Genomic DNA, 18213 nt, shown 5'->3' with positions numbered 1-18213 from the left:
AGGAGGGATATAAGATCCTTCAGTATTAGAATTTTAACAAGTGATGGTATTTTTTTTAAGTGATAGTATTTTGACTAGGACATTGGAAATCACATTTTCTTTAAATGTTGAAGGATTAAGTGATGAAATTTCCCAGACCAGTTAAAAGTAGGAGTTTAAAATATAATTTCATTTTCTTAACTCTAGAGTCTGTGTAAAGATCCCTTTTTGGAAGCTTCGTAGTAATGTGCTATAGATCAAAAATGGGCACTTGAATCTTGATTTAATCTTTGTGTGGCTAACCAGCCAAATAAAAGGTGCTGTTATAAATAAAACAACCAAATAAAAGGCTTCTCTCAGAATACAGAACAGTCTGTTAAGGGGAAAGGTAGACGCAAAGAAGTTTGGCATGTCATGTAATAATTAGAAACTAAGTGGATGAAAAGATAATTTAAGGCATATTTGGCAAACGATTCCAAGTTTGGTAAGGTTATAAAAACATAAGGAAGGCTGCTAGAGAATTAATGGGAACTTCTTGTGGATAATGTAATTGATAGATTAAAAGATTACCAATAGTTAAGTTGTCTTTTAGTAATAAAATATTTGAAGGTCTTTTACTTCCACATTGTCATTGAAAGTAACTAAATATCACATGAATCTTACAGTGGTTAATGTGCCCAGTGTTCTGTATGTAATAAAAAATTAATGTAGATAAATCACCAAGGTAGGTAGGCCCCATACTTAAGAATCGAAGGAACTCCTTTGCAGAAATTATTAGTTGTAATAGCAAGCTGCACATTTTATTATCCCTTTCTTAAATAAAAAAGTTACTGATTTAGACTGTAGGCACCATTTGCTCTTGAAGATTACTTTGAAACTAGACAGGGTACTAAGTGTTTTTCAGTGAAGCAAAGGACAGCAAAGGTAACTTATTTGTAAGTGGGGTTGGGGAAGGAGTCTTGGAGAGGTAGCACTTTTTACCTGCCCTGGTCAGTATCAGGACTTCTCCTGAACCTGCTGAATCTGGGAGAAATATATACAGATTACTCAAGCTCGCATTCGAAGCCCTCAGCTTTATTTTGAAATGCTGCTACTCTGATCACATCATTACCTTCCTTGGTGGAGAAGCAAACCATTAGTGGCTCTGTACAGTTTTTCAGAATGAAGATCGTATTCCTTAGCTTGATACCCAGGGTACTTTTTGAACTGGTACTTGGTTGACTTATCTGCCTTCATTTCTGGCCTCTTCTCCATACTTTTAACTCCATCTACTCTGAATTTTAGCAATTCTTTTCTCTCTTCCCCCCACAGGCCCCCCACCTCCTTGCTTAGCAGGGAGTCTGCTTGTCCCTCTGCCCCTCCCCCTGCTCATGAGCACTCACTCTTTCTCCCTTTTTCTCTCTCCCCTTTTCTATCAAACACACAAATAAATAATCTTTCAAAAAATCCAGTTTTATTAGTTTCAGGTATACAATATAATGATTCAGCAACATTACTCACTGCTCATCACAATAGTGTTTTCTTAATCTCCCTTTATCTATTTCACCTATCCACCTCCCCTCTGTCAACCACCAGTTCTTTGTATTCAAGAATTTTTGTTTTTCTTTTTTCTTTGTTCATTTGTTTTGTTTCGTAAATTCCACATGAGTGAAATCATATGGTATTTTCCTTTCTTTGACTTACTTCACTTAGCATTATACTCTCTGTGTCCATCCATGTTGTTACAAATGGCAAGATTTCATTCATTTTTATGGCTGAGTAACATTCCTTTGTGTGTGTGTGTGTGTGTGTGTGTACATGCCTTCTTCATCCATTCATCTGCTGATGGACACTTGGGTTGGCTCCATATATTGGCTGTAAGTAAAGCTGCAGTAAACATAGGGGTGCATATATCTTTTTGAATTAGTGTTTTCATTTTCTTTGGGTACCCAGTAGTGGAATTACTAGATCATATGGTAATTCTATTTTTAATTTTTTGAGGATCCACCATACTATTTTCCATAGTGGCTGTCTTGGTTTGCGTTCCCACCAACAGTGCATGAGTGTTCCTTTTTCTCCACATCCTTGCCAACATTTGTTATTACTTGTCTTTTCAGTTTGAGCCACTCTGACAGGTGTAAGGTGATAACCTCATTGTGGTTTTGATGTGGATTTCTTTCATGATTAGTGATGTTGAGCATCTTTCTATGTGTCTGTTAGCCATCTGTATGTCTTTTGGAAAATGTTATTCAGGTCCTCTGCCTGAATTGGGTTATTTGGGGTTTTTTGATGTTGAGGTATATAAGCCAGCTCTTTCTAATCTGTGCTTCCTGAACTTCAGTGAACATAAGATTGAAGGTGCTTATTGTAGATTTCTGAGCCTGATCTTTAAAAAAAATTTTATTCATTAGGTTAAGTAGAGCTGTAAAAAAATTATAACATGCATTACAGTTGATTATGATACTGGTGTTCTGTCAGTCATGCTTAGAGAAACATGCTTAAACATGTCTTGGTGTCTATATCTCTGACTGCATGCATGTGTGCTTTCTGTGTGGAACACCTTCTCCAGCTCTTCCACCTCTCTCTTTCTTGGGCTTATTAACTTTTCATTCCCTTCAATTTGGTAAATATGATTACTATTATGAAGAGCCCCTGATGACATTATATAATCATTGCTATACTTGTCTTCCCCATACATCAGTTTCTTGAGAAGGACCACTTCTTTTACTTCCTTTATTTCTTAACTTCCAGCATCTCAGTGTCTTCTACTTACAAATGTGTGCTTAAATGTTTATTGAGTGAATTAAAACTATATTATTATAAGTTCCTTGAAGACAGGGACAGTGTCTTATCTTCCATAGTCCCTGGCGAGTATAAGGCCTTCAATATTTGTTTAATCCTTGCTAGTCAAACTGAGGTCTATGGATGTAGTCCCCAGGGGCTCTGTGAGCCCTATGAAGTTTTAATTTTTTTGCCATTTTACTTTTGAACTAGGAAAAAAAGTTTAAGTCCGTTTAGAGTGATTTTGGATGACCACCACTTTATGCTGAATACTGCCATGAGATTCAGCGCAAATGCTTATTTGTGTTTGATGATGTTGGTACACAGATCATCTAAAGACCTAGTTTAACATAATGTTTCTCTAAATCCAATCTACAAAGAAAAATCCCCCTCCATTGCAGGGTTTTGTACGTTACTTAATTTTGACCAACAGCTAACTAAGCTAACTATTCTGAAGTCTAACTGACTTCTTCATACTCCTTGAAGACTCCCCATGCCATTTTTCCTCTTTTTGCATGTGTATGGAATATTGTCTTCCTCCATCTTATTGGTTTAAAAAAATTTTTTTTCAATAGAAGATATATACTTGGTATAAATATCAAATATTTAAAGTCCTGTCTTTCAGAAGTATTCTCACTTCAGTGAAACCTCATGTTTCATTATCCTCCTTGTTACTCAAATAGATATGTCCTTCTCTTGAATTCTCTTGATTTTGGAGCCTTGATCTTTGAACTTTTGCAGCTTTTCCGAGTAGGTCTTAGGTTCCGCTAAATAGTCAGACTTACAAGACTATCATTGGCTCCACTTGGCACTGATCTATGCGGTATACAGGACAGGAGCCACAGTTTATCAGAGGTTAGCATCAGTTGTTCGTGTCTGTATGAGACCATGTAGGAGTACAGTCAGCCATCCAGAAACTATTTTTTTTGGCTTCTCAGGTGACTGGTCAGGTACACGGAGACAAGGTCCACATAAGGGAGGTATGAGAGTCCTGATTTAGAACCCTTATGCCCTTCAGAGCCAGTATTTCTTGTAACAAGCATAGGCAGAATTTCCAGGTTCCCTGCAAGGGACATGCCTGTTAGAAGAGTCAGTGCATCTTTGGGAAGTTCAAATCTGTGGCATCCTTATCAAATATTTATAGTTTTCTCAGCCTAGACACACCTTATTTACTAAACAGGGGTCATTTTAATTTGCTGAGTAATATAGCAAATTACCGTATCAGGTTTTAGGGTAACAGGTAGAAAGTTAACTAAAGAGCAAAATCTCACACAGAGGAGTAAAGAGTTTTGTTAAGCATTTGCCCATACTTTTTTTATGGCAATATCCTGTTTTTGCCTTGTATAGTGGTTTTTGTGTACCTGTCTCTCTTTTTTTTTTTTTTAAAGATTTTTTATTTTTTATTTATAAGACAGAGATAGAGACAGCCAGCGAGAGAGGGAACACAAGCAGGGGGAGAGGGAGAGGAAGAAGCAGGCTCATAGCAGAGGAGCCTGACGTGGGGCTCGATCCCATAACGCCGGGATCACGCCCTGAGCCGAAGGCAGACGCTTAACCGCTCTGCCACCCAGGAGCCCCTTGTGTACCTGTCTCTTTTTGTTAACCCTGATGTTCCTTCCAAGATCAGAATCTCTTTGAGTGATAAGAGTATGTTTTTTATCTCTTCATCCTGTCCAGGATCTAACAAGTTCCTTTAACCACATAGTGAACACCATCCTAGAACTATTTGTTGAATTACAGTTTGTATGCTCCTTTGACTGTAAGGTAAATCCACCAAAAACCCTTAGAAAAAATTTTATGGCTGGGATTTTTCATAGATGGAAACAAAGTGTAGGAATAAACTTTCTGGGTGAAGTGATATAAACAGTGGTGTCTTCTAGCATTACTAGGGTTGCTCTTATTTTAATGTCTATATGACTTCTTTGGGATAGGGATGGCATAATGATGTGTCCAGATTCATTCTTTTATGTACTGAAAGCATATGTTAGTGGTGATAAAAATACAAATTTGAGAATACTGTGAGTCAGCAGAAAATGGCAAATGTTTCTCTATGGGCAAGGACAGAAATACTAAGATAAGGTGATTTTTAGACGTTGGTATAATAAGCTGTGTCAGAAGAATCCAGAAAATGAGGAGCGTCATGAGATCACTTTCTACAGAGTATATTATACTCATGGCTGGAGTACCCTGCCTTTCTGTCTGCCACACCTTATGAAGAAATAAATGGATCTGAAGAAAGATAAATGATCATCAGGGCTTAAGGGGCTATGTTATATAAGATGGTTAATAAGGAGTGCCTTGCTGGCTTGGTTAGTAGAGCATGCGACTCTTGATCCAGGGTCATGAGTTCAAGCCCCACTTTAAGTGTAGAGATTACTTAAAAAAATTTTTTTTTAAAAAGATGGTTAATAAGATTTGAGACCTATGTGTCAAGAAACAGGATAGCTCAGTGGATCCGTCTATGTGAACAGGTACTTAGTCACTTAACATTAAAACATAAAAACTAGGGAGCACCTTTAGAGTTTTAAAGAGAGGAATGGTAAAATATTCTTTTGCAAAGCTTTTGAATAAAATTATTCTTTCCAAGGAGCTTACATATAACTTCTTGGTTTAACATGTTGGATATTAGATTGGGTGAACAGTGAATCAAATGCATTGTGTCAGATTTTGTTAATCTCCATTAACCTCGCATGTTGATTTTCCATTGACATGCTTAAGGCTGACTATACCTATGTATAGTCCTTTTAAAAACCTTAAAGTTATTACTTTAAAAACAGTTTATGGGTGCTTGGGTGGCTCAGTTGGGTAATCATCTGACTCTTGATCTTAGCTCAGGTTTTGATCTGTTCAAGCCCTGCGTTGGGCTCCATACTGGGCATGGAGCCTACTTAAAAACATTTTAAACATTTAAGGGGCACCTGGCTGGCTCAGTTGATGGAGCATACGATGCTTGATGTCTTGATCTCGGGGTTGTGAGCCTGAGCCCCATGTTGGGTGTAGAGATTATTTAAAAAATAAATCTTTAAAGAAAACACAATTATCTAAAATCTAGATGTACAGGAGTGCCTGGGTGGCTCAGTCAGTTAAGCATCTGACTTTGGCTGGTCCCAGGGTCCTGGAATCGAGCCCCATGTCAGGCTCTGTGCTCAGCGGGAAGTCTGTTTTTCCCTCTCCCTCTGCCCTCCTCCCCCCAACACTCTCTCTCTCTCAAAGAAATAAAATCTTAAAAAAAAAATCCAGATGTACAGTAGTATTGAAAAAATCATTTTATTAAATTTATTTGAGAGAGACAGAGAACACAAGCAGGGGGAGAAGCAGAGGGAGAAGGAGAAGCAGGCTCCCGGCTAAGCGGGAGACCAATGTGGTGTTCAATCCCAGGACCTGGTGATCATGACCTGAGCCGAAGGCAGATACTTAGCCATCTGAGCCACTCAGGCGCCCGAAAAAAAATCATTTTAAACATTTAAAAATCTCTGCTGCCCATGATAGAGATTTCCTTGCTTACTTAGCTTTTGTGTCAAAATTATAAATGATTTAAGCAGTGACTGGAACTAAAATTAGAATATTAATCCCAGGGGCGCCTGGGTGGCTCAGCCGTTAATTGTCTGCCTTTTGGCTCAGGTCATGATCCCAGGGTCCTGGAATCGAGCCCCGCATTGGGCTCCCTGCTCGGCGGGAAGCCTGCTTCTCCCTCTCACACTCCCCTTGGCTTGTGTTCCCTCTCTCGCTGTCTCTCTCTGTCAAATAAGTAAAATCTTTAAAAAATATATATGTATTGATCCCATTCTGTTGTTCCGCCATTTTCTATTTCTTATTTTGTTGGTAGTAAATAACTGTTAATACAGTAATAGGTTCTTGCCTCTTGGAGCTTATCACATTATTAAAAAAGACAAGGTAAGTATAGAAAAGTATGTATATCGCTGTGTGTCCCTGTTAGATTAGTGATGCTTATATATAATATATACAGTGTTGCAGTAAAATATATTTTATGTCACTGAGTAATATTCTGAATCACTGACCTAGAATTTTAAAACCTTGTTATATGATCATTACAAGTTCACGATTACAGATTACATTTCGTGATGTAAAGTTTAGTCTTTTACTATGTGAAGAATCATGTATTTATGGACTCAACTTTAAGAAGATATATTTTTAAAATCTACTTTACAAAGGGATTACCAAGGAATCATTTTATTTCAAGGCACTTATTTCAGTATAATTTCGAGAGTTATGGGAGTATACTTTCAAAAAAGGATAGGGACGCCTGGGTGGCACAGCGGTTAAACGTCTGGCTTCGGCTCAGGGTGTGATCCCGGCATTATGGGATCGAGCCCCACGTCAGGCTCCTCTGCTGTGAGCCTGCTTCTTCCTCTCCCACTCCCCCTGCTTGTGTTCCCTCTCTCGCTGGCTGTCTCTATCTCTGTCAAATAAATAAATAAAATCTTTAAAAAAAAAAAAAAGGATACACTTTAAAAGGACTTAGCATATATTTAGTGCTCAATATTTACTAAGTTTAAATATCAGCAGTGTTTTGATACCTTGCAAATGTAGTGATTTATTTAAAACAGGTGTAGCTAGACCTTGTACTTAGAATCACTGTTGGAAGTTTGAATTACGGTGGAGTTAAGGTTTTAAAATAATTGAAAAGCAATTTCAGACTGAATATTTAGTTAAACTTGAGAGACATTTCTGAAGAAATAAGTAGTGTTTCATATCTGTATAATGCATTATAGTTGAGAAGATCATTTGAGTTTCATTTATGTTGCTGGGAGGAAGGTGAAGGGGGGGGTATATTTATCCCTACATTACAAATAAAAAGTTCAACTTTAGAAAGGTGACTACTCAGCTGTACCCATTGAATGGCCAGCCTTAGACACATAGATCCCAATTCATGCTTTCTAAAAAAGTTTTAATTAAAGTAATCTCTATACCCAAATGGGACTTGAACATATATCCCTGAGATCAAGAGTCGACTGCTCTTCTGACTAAGCCAGCCGGGCACCCCCCATGTTCTTTTTAAGAGAGAAGACTCCTTGTTAATTTTGATGGAGTGTGGAAGAAAGAAATAATAAATGCATGTGATAAGATGGTTGATAGCATACAAAAATATTACATGAAAGATAATAAGTGCTGTAGGAATCCATAGGACTTATAAAAATTGTGATGAGTTGAAGCAGTTAGGAAAGTGCTTCTTGAACATGTGAAGTATGCTTTGAAAAATGTGTTGAAATCAAGAAGTAAGTTTTGAGATTCCACAGGTAGAAGTGTAGAAATAGAAATGCCCAGGATATCTTCCTGAGTTTGGGAGGAAAGGAAGTAGTATACCATTCTTACAGGTACCTGTTGAATTAAGGATATTAAATGTAAGATAAAAAGTTGGGAAACTTAAGAAGACTTGTTAGTATGGAAGTACAAAAATATATACAATAGTAGGGAGAAGAGTATAATAATCCCAGGTGGCTGTTACTCTGCTTCCATAGTATTCAAAGTTTTGCCAATCTTGTTTAATCTTACAGTTTTATTTTTTTTTTTATTTTTTTTTTTTTAAAGATTTTATTTATTCAACAGAGATAGAGACAGCCAGCGAGAGAGGGAACACAAGCAGGAGGAGTGGGAGAGGAAGAAGCAGGCTCATAGCAGAGGAGCCTGATGTGGGGCTCGAACCCATAACGCCGGGATCACGCCCTGAGCCAAAGGCAGACGCTTAACCGCTGTGCCACCCAGGCGCCCCAATCTTACAGTTTTATTAAAATATTTTAAAGCAAATCCCCACATCATTTTACCTGTTTTGTTCAGTGTACATCATTTTACAGATAAGGATTTTTTTTAAAACCACAATACTGTTATTTCATATGACAAAATTAACACTTTCTTAATATAAAATACCAAATTCATCTTCAGATTTCCCTTACTTGTCTCAAAACTGTCTTTTTGTAATTGGTGTATTCAAATTGGCATCCAGACAAAATCCACACATTGTGTTTGATTGAAATATCTTTGAATCTCTTTTCATCTGCAGCAACCTTTTAAATTTGTTTTCCCTCATACCATATACTGTTAACAAATTGAGTCTTTTGGTCTATAGAAGTTTTAATGTTCTGGATTTGGTCTGTTGCTTCCTTTTGCTGTCATGTATTAATACACTTATCTCCATGTTTCTGTAAACTGGTATTTAGACCTTGAGATGTGATTAGCTTCAGATTTGTTTTTTCCCCTCTCTCATTTTCCTTCTTTTTTCTTTTCAGCATGACACTTTAAATGTGGGACCTTGTACTTTTCTGTTGCATAGTATTAGAGAAGGACATAAAACTTGGTTGTGTAACTTTCAGTGATGATAAAAAAGATCAACAGGTTCAGGTGTTATCAGCCTTATCTGTCCATCAATTTTCAACCTTTCAAGGTTTTAGCATCCATTGGTTATCTGTTGCCTAAATCCATCATCTCTAGAGGGTTGAAAATTTGTGATTTTTTTACTTTGATCATTCCTTCTGCATTTATTAGCTATTAGGGAACTTTCAAAAGAAGCAGTCAGTATCTGAGTGTTGGCTTAGTCAAGAAGAGAGCATATTTCTTTTTTAAGAGAGCATATTTTTAAATTTGATTTTAGAGCCAAGTTGCATATTAGAAACTCTATGCATTTCATGTCCTCAATTTGTGGGAAACAGAATTCAGAGTTTTGAAGAAGAGAGTTCATCTACAAATTCTGTTTTGACCGTTTGGCCATACCTATTGCATCTATATCTATCTGTCTGTCTGATCTATCTACTACCGACCTATCTATATTTATTTTTAAAGTTTCATTTATTTATTTTAGAGCATGTGTGAACAGGGGTAGGGGCAGAGGGAGAGGGAAAGAAGCAGACTTCCTGCTGAGCTCAGAGCCAGATGCGGGACTCCATCTCATGACCCTGAGATCATGACGTGAGCCAAAACCAAGAGTTGGACGCTCAACCGACTGAGCCACGCAGGCACCCCGCCCCCCCTTATTGCTCATATTATGAATACTGTAATTATGTGGGTTTTTTTTTTAACACTTTGAATTCTCAGATTAGAGAGTGATTATCTTTTCGTAAGTTTCCCATGGATAGAGAGTATCTTTTTGATAGTAATCATTGTTTCAGTGACTTAAGAACACATACAAAGCCTATATAAATGAGTACAAGTAAGTATCCTATTTGAAAAGTGACTTCAAATCTATGTAGGTGAAATCTTATGATGAACAAAGCACCATGATTTATGTTTTGATACATAATTATTTATAGAAATATTATGCTAATGTAGTTTCTTTATGATAAATGCTATATTTGTATATGGAATTTGTGTGTGCATGTGTGTGTACACACGCATAGCCTATATATACATAGGCTAAACAGAGCACTGTAGCAACTGTTTACGTAAAAATTTGTTATTGCGTATTATCCCTTTAGCCCTGACATTAGAAATTTATTAAAGCTTTATGAAATGGTCCAGAAGATTTTGAGGGAAACTCCTATGACCTTAGTATAGTGATTGTTACTGTGAGTTTCTGCCAAGGTGTTGTCCATATGTAAATATGGTAGGTTTGCTTGGCTTTAATCAATCATTTTTGATTGGGTATTTAAATGATTTCTCCTGTTATATATTGTTTTATTAATAGTATGACAATAAACATTTCAAATCTGTGGGTGTTTATTTAGTGGGAATTACTTTCTTAGGATAAATTTCTAAAAATGGGGTTACTGGATCAAAGGATGTTTGACTTTTGGTATTTGTCACAAAGTTGTTTTCATGTTTACCGTGTTATGGAAATGCAGAGCTTTGAGGATATTTAGCACCCGTGGGACTTCTAAAGAATATTTCTAAAGATATATATTGTTGTATTACTTTTTTTAAAATGCTGTCTTATAGTTCAGGGAAAACCCTTAAAATATGTCAACAAAATTTTTTAAAAAGTAACTGTTACCTTCTTTTTAAAATTACCTTTAGTATAAGCGGCAGCATTAGAAATGAGGAATTTGATAAAGAATTTCTGCTTTCTTTCATTGCTAAATTGTCAGTGGTGCAGCTTTAATTTGATCATGAAGTTATGCATTTGTGACTTATTTACATGCCTGAACTTAACTGCTTTTGTGCTGAAAGTTTTTTTATGCTTAACCATTAACTACTCTAAAATACCAAAGTTTTTTGCCACACTCTTTAGTAGTGTAATTGGAGTTTGATCTAAATCTTTTAAGTGTGAGTCTTTCTATTTTAATCAAAATACCTCCATGTTGCCTTAATAATAGTATTATAGATCAGGAATTGCCAAAATTCCACTTCTTCCTTTTATGTAATTTTAAAAAGATTTATTTATTTGAGAAAGGGAGAAAGCACAAGTGGTGGGAGGGGCAGAGTGAAAGGGAGAGAGAGAATCCTTAAGCAGCCTCACAGCTGAGCACAGAACCTGACACAGGGCTCCATCCCATGATCCGAGCTGAAATCAGGAGTCAGGTGCTTAGCTGACTGAGCCACCCATGAGCCCCAACTTCTTTGTAACTTTGGAAGAATTTTAAAGCAATTGATATTGTAAATCAGTCAAAGGCAGTTTGCTAATATCTATTCATTTTACATGCATTTACCCTTTTGTTGAACATTTCTACCTCCAGGGATCCATGCTGTAGAAATATTCCCATGTATTTTAAGAAGATTGAATGGTGTACAAATGCAATGGTACCTTTAACAGTGAAAAATAGAAACAAATATCCACCAATAAGGAAATTGTTATTTATTTATTTATTTTTTAAGAATTAAGTCAGTCATTAAGCGTCTGCCTTTGGCTCAGGGCGTGATCCCGGCGTTCTGGGATCGAGCCCTGCATTAGGCTCCTCTGCTGGGAGCCTACTTCTTCCTCTCTCACTCCCCCTGCTTGTGTTCCCTCTCTCACTGGCTGTCTCTCTCTGTCAAATAAATAAATAAAATCTTTAAAAAAAAAAGAATTATTTATGTATTTAGAGAGCATGCATAAGTGTGGGGAGGGGCAGAGGGAGAGGGAGAGAGAGACTCTCAAGCGGACTCTGTGCTGAACCTGGAGCCCAGTGTGGGGCTGGATTGCACAATCCTGAGATCATGACCTGAGCTGAAGTCGAGTCCGACACAACTGATTGAGCCACCTTGGCGCCCCCACCAGTAGGGAAATTGTTAAGTAGACTATGTACATTAATAATGAAGTCAGCAATTATTACCAAAAATAAGGTAGATAAGTATTGACATTGAAAGATAGAAAAAGCAAATATAGTAAATTCTCATTTTTTATTTTTTTAAGATTTATTTGACAGAGAGAAGGAATAAGCAGGGGGAGTGGTAAGCAGAGGGAAGGGAGAAGCAGGCTCCTGCTGAGCAAGGAGCCTTGATGCGGGGCTCAATCCCAGGATCCTGGGATCAGGACCTGGGCCGAAGGCAGCTGCTCAACTGACTGAGCCATCCAGGCGCCCCCGTTATAATCTCATTTTTAAAAATAAACAGCTCTTTGGGATGACTGGGTGACTCAGTCGCTTAAGCATCTGCCTTCGGCTCAGGTCCTGATCCCAGAACTGGGATTGAGTCCCATATCCCGCTCCTTGTTCAGTGGGGAATCTCCTCCTCCCTCTGCCTGCTGCTCCCCCTGCTTGTGCTCATGAGCTCTCTCTCTCTCTGTCTCTCTGACAAATAAATAAATTTAAAAAAAAAAAATAAACTTATTTAAAAAAAAAACACCTCTTAGATATATTTACGGATAGAAAAAATTTAGAGGGAGCTACATGGCATCTTAACATGGGTATGTTTGAGTTTTGGATAAAGACATGGTCTTTCACTTTCTTACATATTTAAGTTTTATGCAATGAGAATGTGTTGATTTTAAATAAATTTTTTTAAAAGAAGGAGTAAGCAAATAATTTTTAAAATAACAGCATAACAGCATAGACATTAGGTGAGTATTGATTTTCGAAGTATTCAGAACATTTTGGAGGCTCTTCTGTAATTTCCTCCAGAACCATGTGACCACCTCAGTTTGTGTCTCCTTTCTCCTGGTTGTGCAATAGTAGGTCTCACAGCAGCAGCCACTTAGAGCTACACTGAGACTTTGTACAGGGGAGTGAGGGGGAGCAGTATATCAAGAAGCAGTTGGCTATTGAAATAGGACAACTAGAGTGTAACTACATTAAGAAGTCTTAAACCATGAAGAGTGCAAACAGTAATAAGTTCTAAGGGCAAGTTTTGAATGAGAGGTAGGATAAGGAGTATCATGAAAAAATCTTCTCTGTTGGTGGCTGTGGTAGGAATAAAAGGCACAGAAACAAGTCATGTTTTGTGTACTCAAGGCAGAAATTAATTTCATTGTGAATTGGCTTCAGAAGTAGGTTCACTACTACATTGATCAATAGGAATTACCGGGATAGGATTCGGGAGGATTGATATAGTAAGGAAATTGGGAAAGTGATATATGTATAATGCTAGGCCAGGGAGCTTATATGTCGGTCACAGTGGGTGAGTTGTTAGTCCCAGTTGTATCAGTTGATGGTCAGGTCATCATCAGTTAACCATTGCAGACAAGAACTGCTGATCTTACTCTACCACAGGCTGCTGCTTATATTTTTTCATAAGCAAACCTTGGTTCACTGTGAGGTTTCCTATATAATGATATTTTCCAGGCTTCATTACACCTTGGCACACTAACACATACATAACAGTTTTGAACATTGAAATTATACTTCACATTGACATTGGGGTCCATACAGATTCAGTGTGTTCTTCGTCCTGTTTAAATTATTTCTGCCACTTTCCTCCTCCCCTGTGTGTAGTGTCCCCAATGCCACTGAGTATATTAAATAATGTTTAATCTCTAATAATTTTTCCTAATGAGAGGGAAACTATATTTGATCTTAGAGGTGAGACATTTATTTTACTTGAAAATTTTGTTGTTAGGACACAGAATCTAGATAGGAAATATATGATATATCTTGTCCACAGGGTGTCTACATACCATAAAAAGACATTTGTATAGATAATGAAATCAATGCTTGTAATTTTAAATGGATGAACAGAACAAAAATGAGTGGAATTCTCTTTAATGCAACTTTTCCTCCTCCAGACCAGAATCCGTAGAAGCTAGCCCTGTGGTAGTTGAGAAATCCAACAGTTATCCCCACCAGTTATATACCAGCAGCTCGCATCATTCACACAGTTACATCGGTTTGCCCTATGCGGTAAGTGTCCAACATTTCTCTGAAAGGGTATTTTTTATATCTAGAGGTTGAAAGTAGATGTTTGTGGTATTGTGCCTAAAACAGAATATTTAAAAAAACAATACTTTTTTTATATTATCTAAATAATTAGATATGTAATTTATTGTTTAACTTTTTATTACCCGAACTATATTTACTCGAGGGATTAAAATTCTAGAAGAGGCATTCCCTAGAAGCTATTATTATTATTATTATGCATTTTATGCTATACCTTCTCTATAAAAACACAGGGTTGTATTTACTATCTACTGTTGATTCTAAATTATATAGTAATTTATATAGTAAATTATGTAATTGCCACTTATTGAGGACTTATGTGCCAGACTGTAAATATTTTTACATACATTATCACACTTAATCTTCAAAACCAACCTCATGAGATGGCCATAATTTTCATCCCTGTTTCATAGCTGAAAAAATGAAGGCTTATCTAAATTAACTTCATTCAATGTTGCATAGCTAATAAGAGGCATAGGTTAGATTGAAACAGTTACAGAACTGGACACATGTTATACTATCCAGGTACAGTTATGATGGATTTTTACCACTGGGACCAGAGTAAAAACCAAATTTTTAAAAATCTTCTGTTATATACTTTATAGTGATAATATGTCTTTATTAGTTGTTTTTGTTATTCTTTAGTCTCCACATTCCTGAGGTTTTTTTTTTTTAAACCCTTATCTTCACATCTTGTTTTTTTTAAAGATTTTATTTATTTATTCGACAGAGATAGAGACCCAGAGAGAGAGGGAACACAAGCAGGGGGAGTGGGAGAGGAAGAAGCAGGCTCACAGTGGAGGAGCCTGATATGGGGCTCGATCCCATGACGCCGGGATCACGCCCTGAGCCGAAGGCAGACGCTTTAACCGCTGTGCCACCCAGGCGCCCCCTGAGGTTTTTTTTTTTTTAAACCCTTATCTTCACATCTTGTACCTGCTTCTGTCTTGAAGGCAGAGCTCTTTGACCATAGACTTTGAGGATATCTTTTGATTAGTGAGGTGAGGGCGTGGAGTTTGAGGGAAGTCACTGTGGAGGTAACTGAGGTTGTAGGTAGACATTTTCACTTACGAGTATGGTTTAATATCTAGCTTCACTGAGTCATTATTTTAAAGGTATTAGGGAAGAAATGGGCTGATTTCGTATTTCTTGAATATTCAAATTAAGGATTGACTTTTATCTAAGTTCATATTGTTGTGGAAATTATATCGTGTTGTATTTGTGTTCAATTATCCAGGACCATAATTATGGTGCTCGTCCTCCTCCAACACCTCCGGCTTCCCCTCCTCCATCAGTTCTTATTAGCAAAAATGAAGTAGGCATATTCACCACTCCTAATTTTGATGAAACTTCCAGTGCTACTACAATCAGCACATCCGAGGATGGAAGTTATGGTACTGATGTAACCAGGTGCATATGTGGTTTTACACATGATGATGGATACATGATCTGTTGTGACAAATGCAGGTAAAATACTTTACACCGTTAGTTTACTTTTCTTGAATGCTACTAACCTTTGATTGCTTATCTTGGAAAAGACAAAGTCACTTTTAAAGAAATTGATGAATGCATTTTTTGATGCATTGCTATCAATGCAGTTGTGTTTTGCTAGAAAAATCCCCTATGGGAAAGAAGCTTTGTTAGAGTTTATTAGAAATCCTTATTGTTAACTAATAGGTAGTCAGTTCTGAACTTTATTCATATAGGACCCCATCTCTCTTTTTGCTCATTCAATAATAATACAACTACATATAGTGGTAGACAAGATAGAAAAATGAGCCCTCTGAATTTCCTTTGGAATTATTTGTGCTGTATAGTCAACTGTGATTTTCCAGTTTGGGGGAATTATACATTTTGAATGATGTTTGTTTGACCTGACTCTCTCACCTCCTTTTGACTTGAACCTTGCAGCACTCTGGAGTCTCCTTGAACCAGAACCACAGTCTCCCCTCCCCCAACCCTGGTTCAACCACCAAGAAAGGCCTCCTCCCCTAGAGAAGGTGTGATTGGGACAGAAAGTGGGGTTTTGTTTTCATTTTTTGTTTTTTGGGGGGAAGGGAGTTGGGGAGGATGGAGAGGGAACGTAGGATCTCAGCCTGAGAGTTACTGAGTCCCTCCCCTGCACAGAGTGGGAAGCAGAGAGGATTTAAGCAGTGTACTGTAGGGAGGTAAGAACTTTTGGTGGCTTTACACAATTTCCTAGGTCAGATCTTTATGTATTGCTTCATTATTTGATTTGAAATAGTATAGCATATGCCTATATTTGAGTGTGAGTGTAAAAATACATCTTAGAGCCAAATATAAATTACTTTGCATTATTTGTAATAGTGTTCCCATCCGTTACGTGATTAGGAGTTGGGTGTTATTGATATAAACATGCATGTAGGGTTATATTTCAAAAAGTTGATTCACCTTTGCCAAAAAGGGGGGAAATTAGTCTTAATTGGAGAGTGAAATTTGATATTTTTATGTAAAGATGTGATCTTTTGGGTTAATTTTAATAAAAATATATTGTACCTTTTAAAATTTAAAAATAAATACTCATTACCTATGACACGTGTCATTACTATGAACAATCACATCAGTAAATTTATTCAGGAGGTAAACTTAAAAACTAAAAAAATAACTTCAGCGATAACTTGTTTTCTTCATTATTTTTCAAATAACTAATTAGAAAATTTCAATTCATATTTTAACTGATCATATAATATAGCTTTCTCTTAGCTGATCTTGTCTAATGTGATAAATTACGTACCATTTGGCAGTGTTTTCATTTTAATGGAGTGTTTTCTTTGGATTTCATTACAATGATCTAGATATAATATAGAATTTTCTCAATTAGAAAATAGTTAAATAGTCCTTAGGATTTATACCTGTCTACAGATTCTTGAGGGACCAGTTCAGTTTTTGGATTGTTCAAGTTATTTGCTTCTCAGCACCTGCTCTCTGTTATGAATCTATTTTTTGTTGTTGTTGTTCTGTTTTTCTACTGCTTAATCTGTAGTATACTTGCAAGGCTTTATCTTTTTTCCTCTCTTCTTGTTCCATATTGCCTCTGTGTGTGTTCATGTGCCTGCTGCCTATCCTCCTCTCTTTCAAGTTTGACCTTTAGAGCTCAGATCATTTATTCATTTTCTAGTTTTGTTTCTTCTGTTATCTGCATGACATTACTACTTACCCCCTAAATTTAATTTAGTTTGTTATTCTAACCTGCCTTGTCAGGTGCTCTCCTTTTCTTTCTCACTTTTTTCCCCACATCTTTTATTCCATTACCTTCCGCTTCCTACCAGTTCTTTCCCGAACATTCTCAGTTTAGAACTGAAGAGCATACGATAGTTAACTCAGTAGGGATATATTTGAAATGGCTAATTATTATGTAAAGAGTAATTAAGACTATTTTTAGGAATGGGCATATATATATATGATATATTGTGTGTGTATGTGTGTGTGTATATATATATATGTATATGTGTATATACACATATACATATATATAAAAATCAGCTTTAGACCAATTACAGCCTTGGCAACAAAATACAATAATAGTAACAAATTGAGAGGTTGCCTTAAGCTGATCCATGTATTCCATAAAACTAATTTGAGGACAGAATAGGTTTAATCCCTATGCTCATAGAATGTATCTTGGATTCTTTATCTTCTCTGCCACATTCTAGTTCTATCCTTCTTTAACTGAGGGTTGGAATGTTGGAAAATCCTCTTAGTTGGTGGTTTTTCTACTTTGAGTTTCTTACCTTCTTTGAATTTACTGTATACCATCAAAGCAGCCCGAGTTTTACCTGGTGCGCATTAGAGGAAATCTATACACTTCCTGATATTCCAAGTCCTGTATAATCTGACTGCACTTTACTAATTCAATTCTAACACCCCCCCCCCACATTTCTCAGAATGAAAATTTCCCTTCATATAGATTAACTGCCTTCTGGCGATTGCTCCTCATATGTATCTACTTGAGAAAATGTTGCTATAATGACATCTTTTCTTTCTAATCTCCCAAATGAGGTTTTATTCAAGTCCATTATTCTCCAGGGTGCTTTTTCCCATTAGCTTCAAATAATGTGGACATCTTCACATTGTGACTTTGGATGATATTTGTAATGTATACCTTTCATATTTAAAAGTTATATTTGCTTTAGAAATATATATATATGTATTATATATATATGTAGATAATATCCTATATTTGTCCTGTTGTCTTTGCATCTCAAAGTTTTATCTC

The 18213-nt window shown here is 36.6% G+C and overlaps 1 protein-coding gene across 1 annotated transcript in view; it reads left to right on the top strand.

Moving 5' to 3' along the window:
* Positions 1-18213, top strand: part of KMT2E (lysine methyltransferase 2E (inactive)) — an 89908-nt gene that overhangs the window by 31983 nt on the left and 39712 nt on the right. The window contains exons 4-5 of the mRNA XM_034666751.1: positions 13826-13940; positions 15214-15443. Of these exons, the coding sequence (XP_034522642.1) occupies positions 13826-13940; positions 15214-15443 (345 nt within the window). The remainder of the gene's footprint in view (positions 1-13825; positions 13941-15213; positions 15444-18213) is intronic.

The sequence above is a fragment of the Ailuropoda melanoleuca genome, chromosome 1 (assembly GCF_002007445.2).
Source record: "Ailuropoda melanoleuca isolate Jingjing chromosome 1, ASM200744v2, whole genome shotgun sequence".
Taxonomy (NCBI): domain Eukaryota; kingdom Metazoa; phylum Chordata; class Mammalia; order Carnivora; family Ursidae; genus Ailuropoda; species Ailuropoda melanoleuca.
The sequence above is the reverse complement of the archived record's forward strand: the minus strand, read 5'-3'. Positions and strand labels throughout refer to the sequence as shown.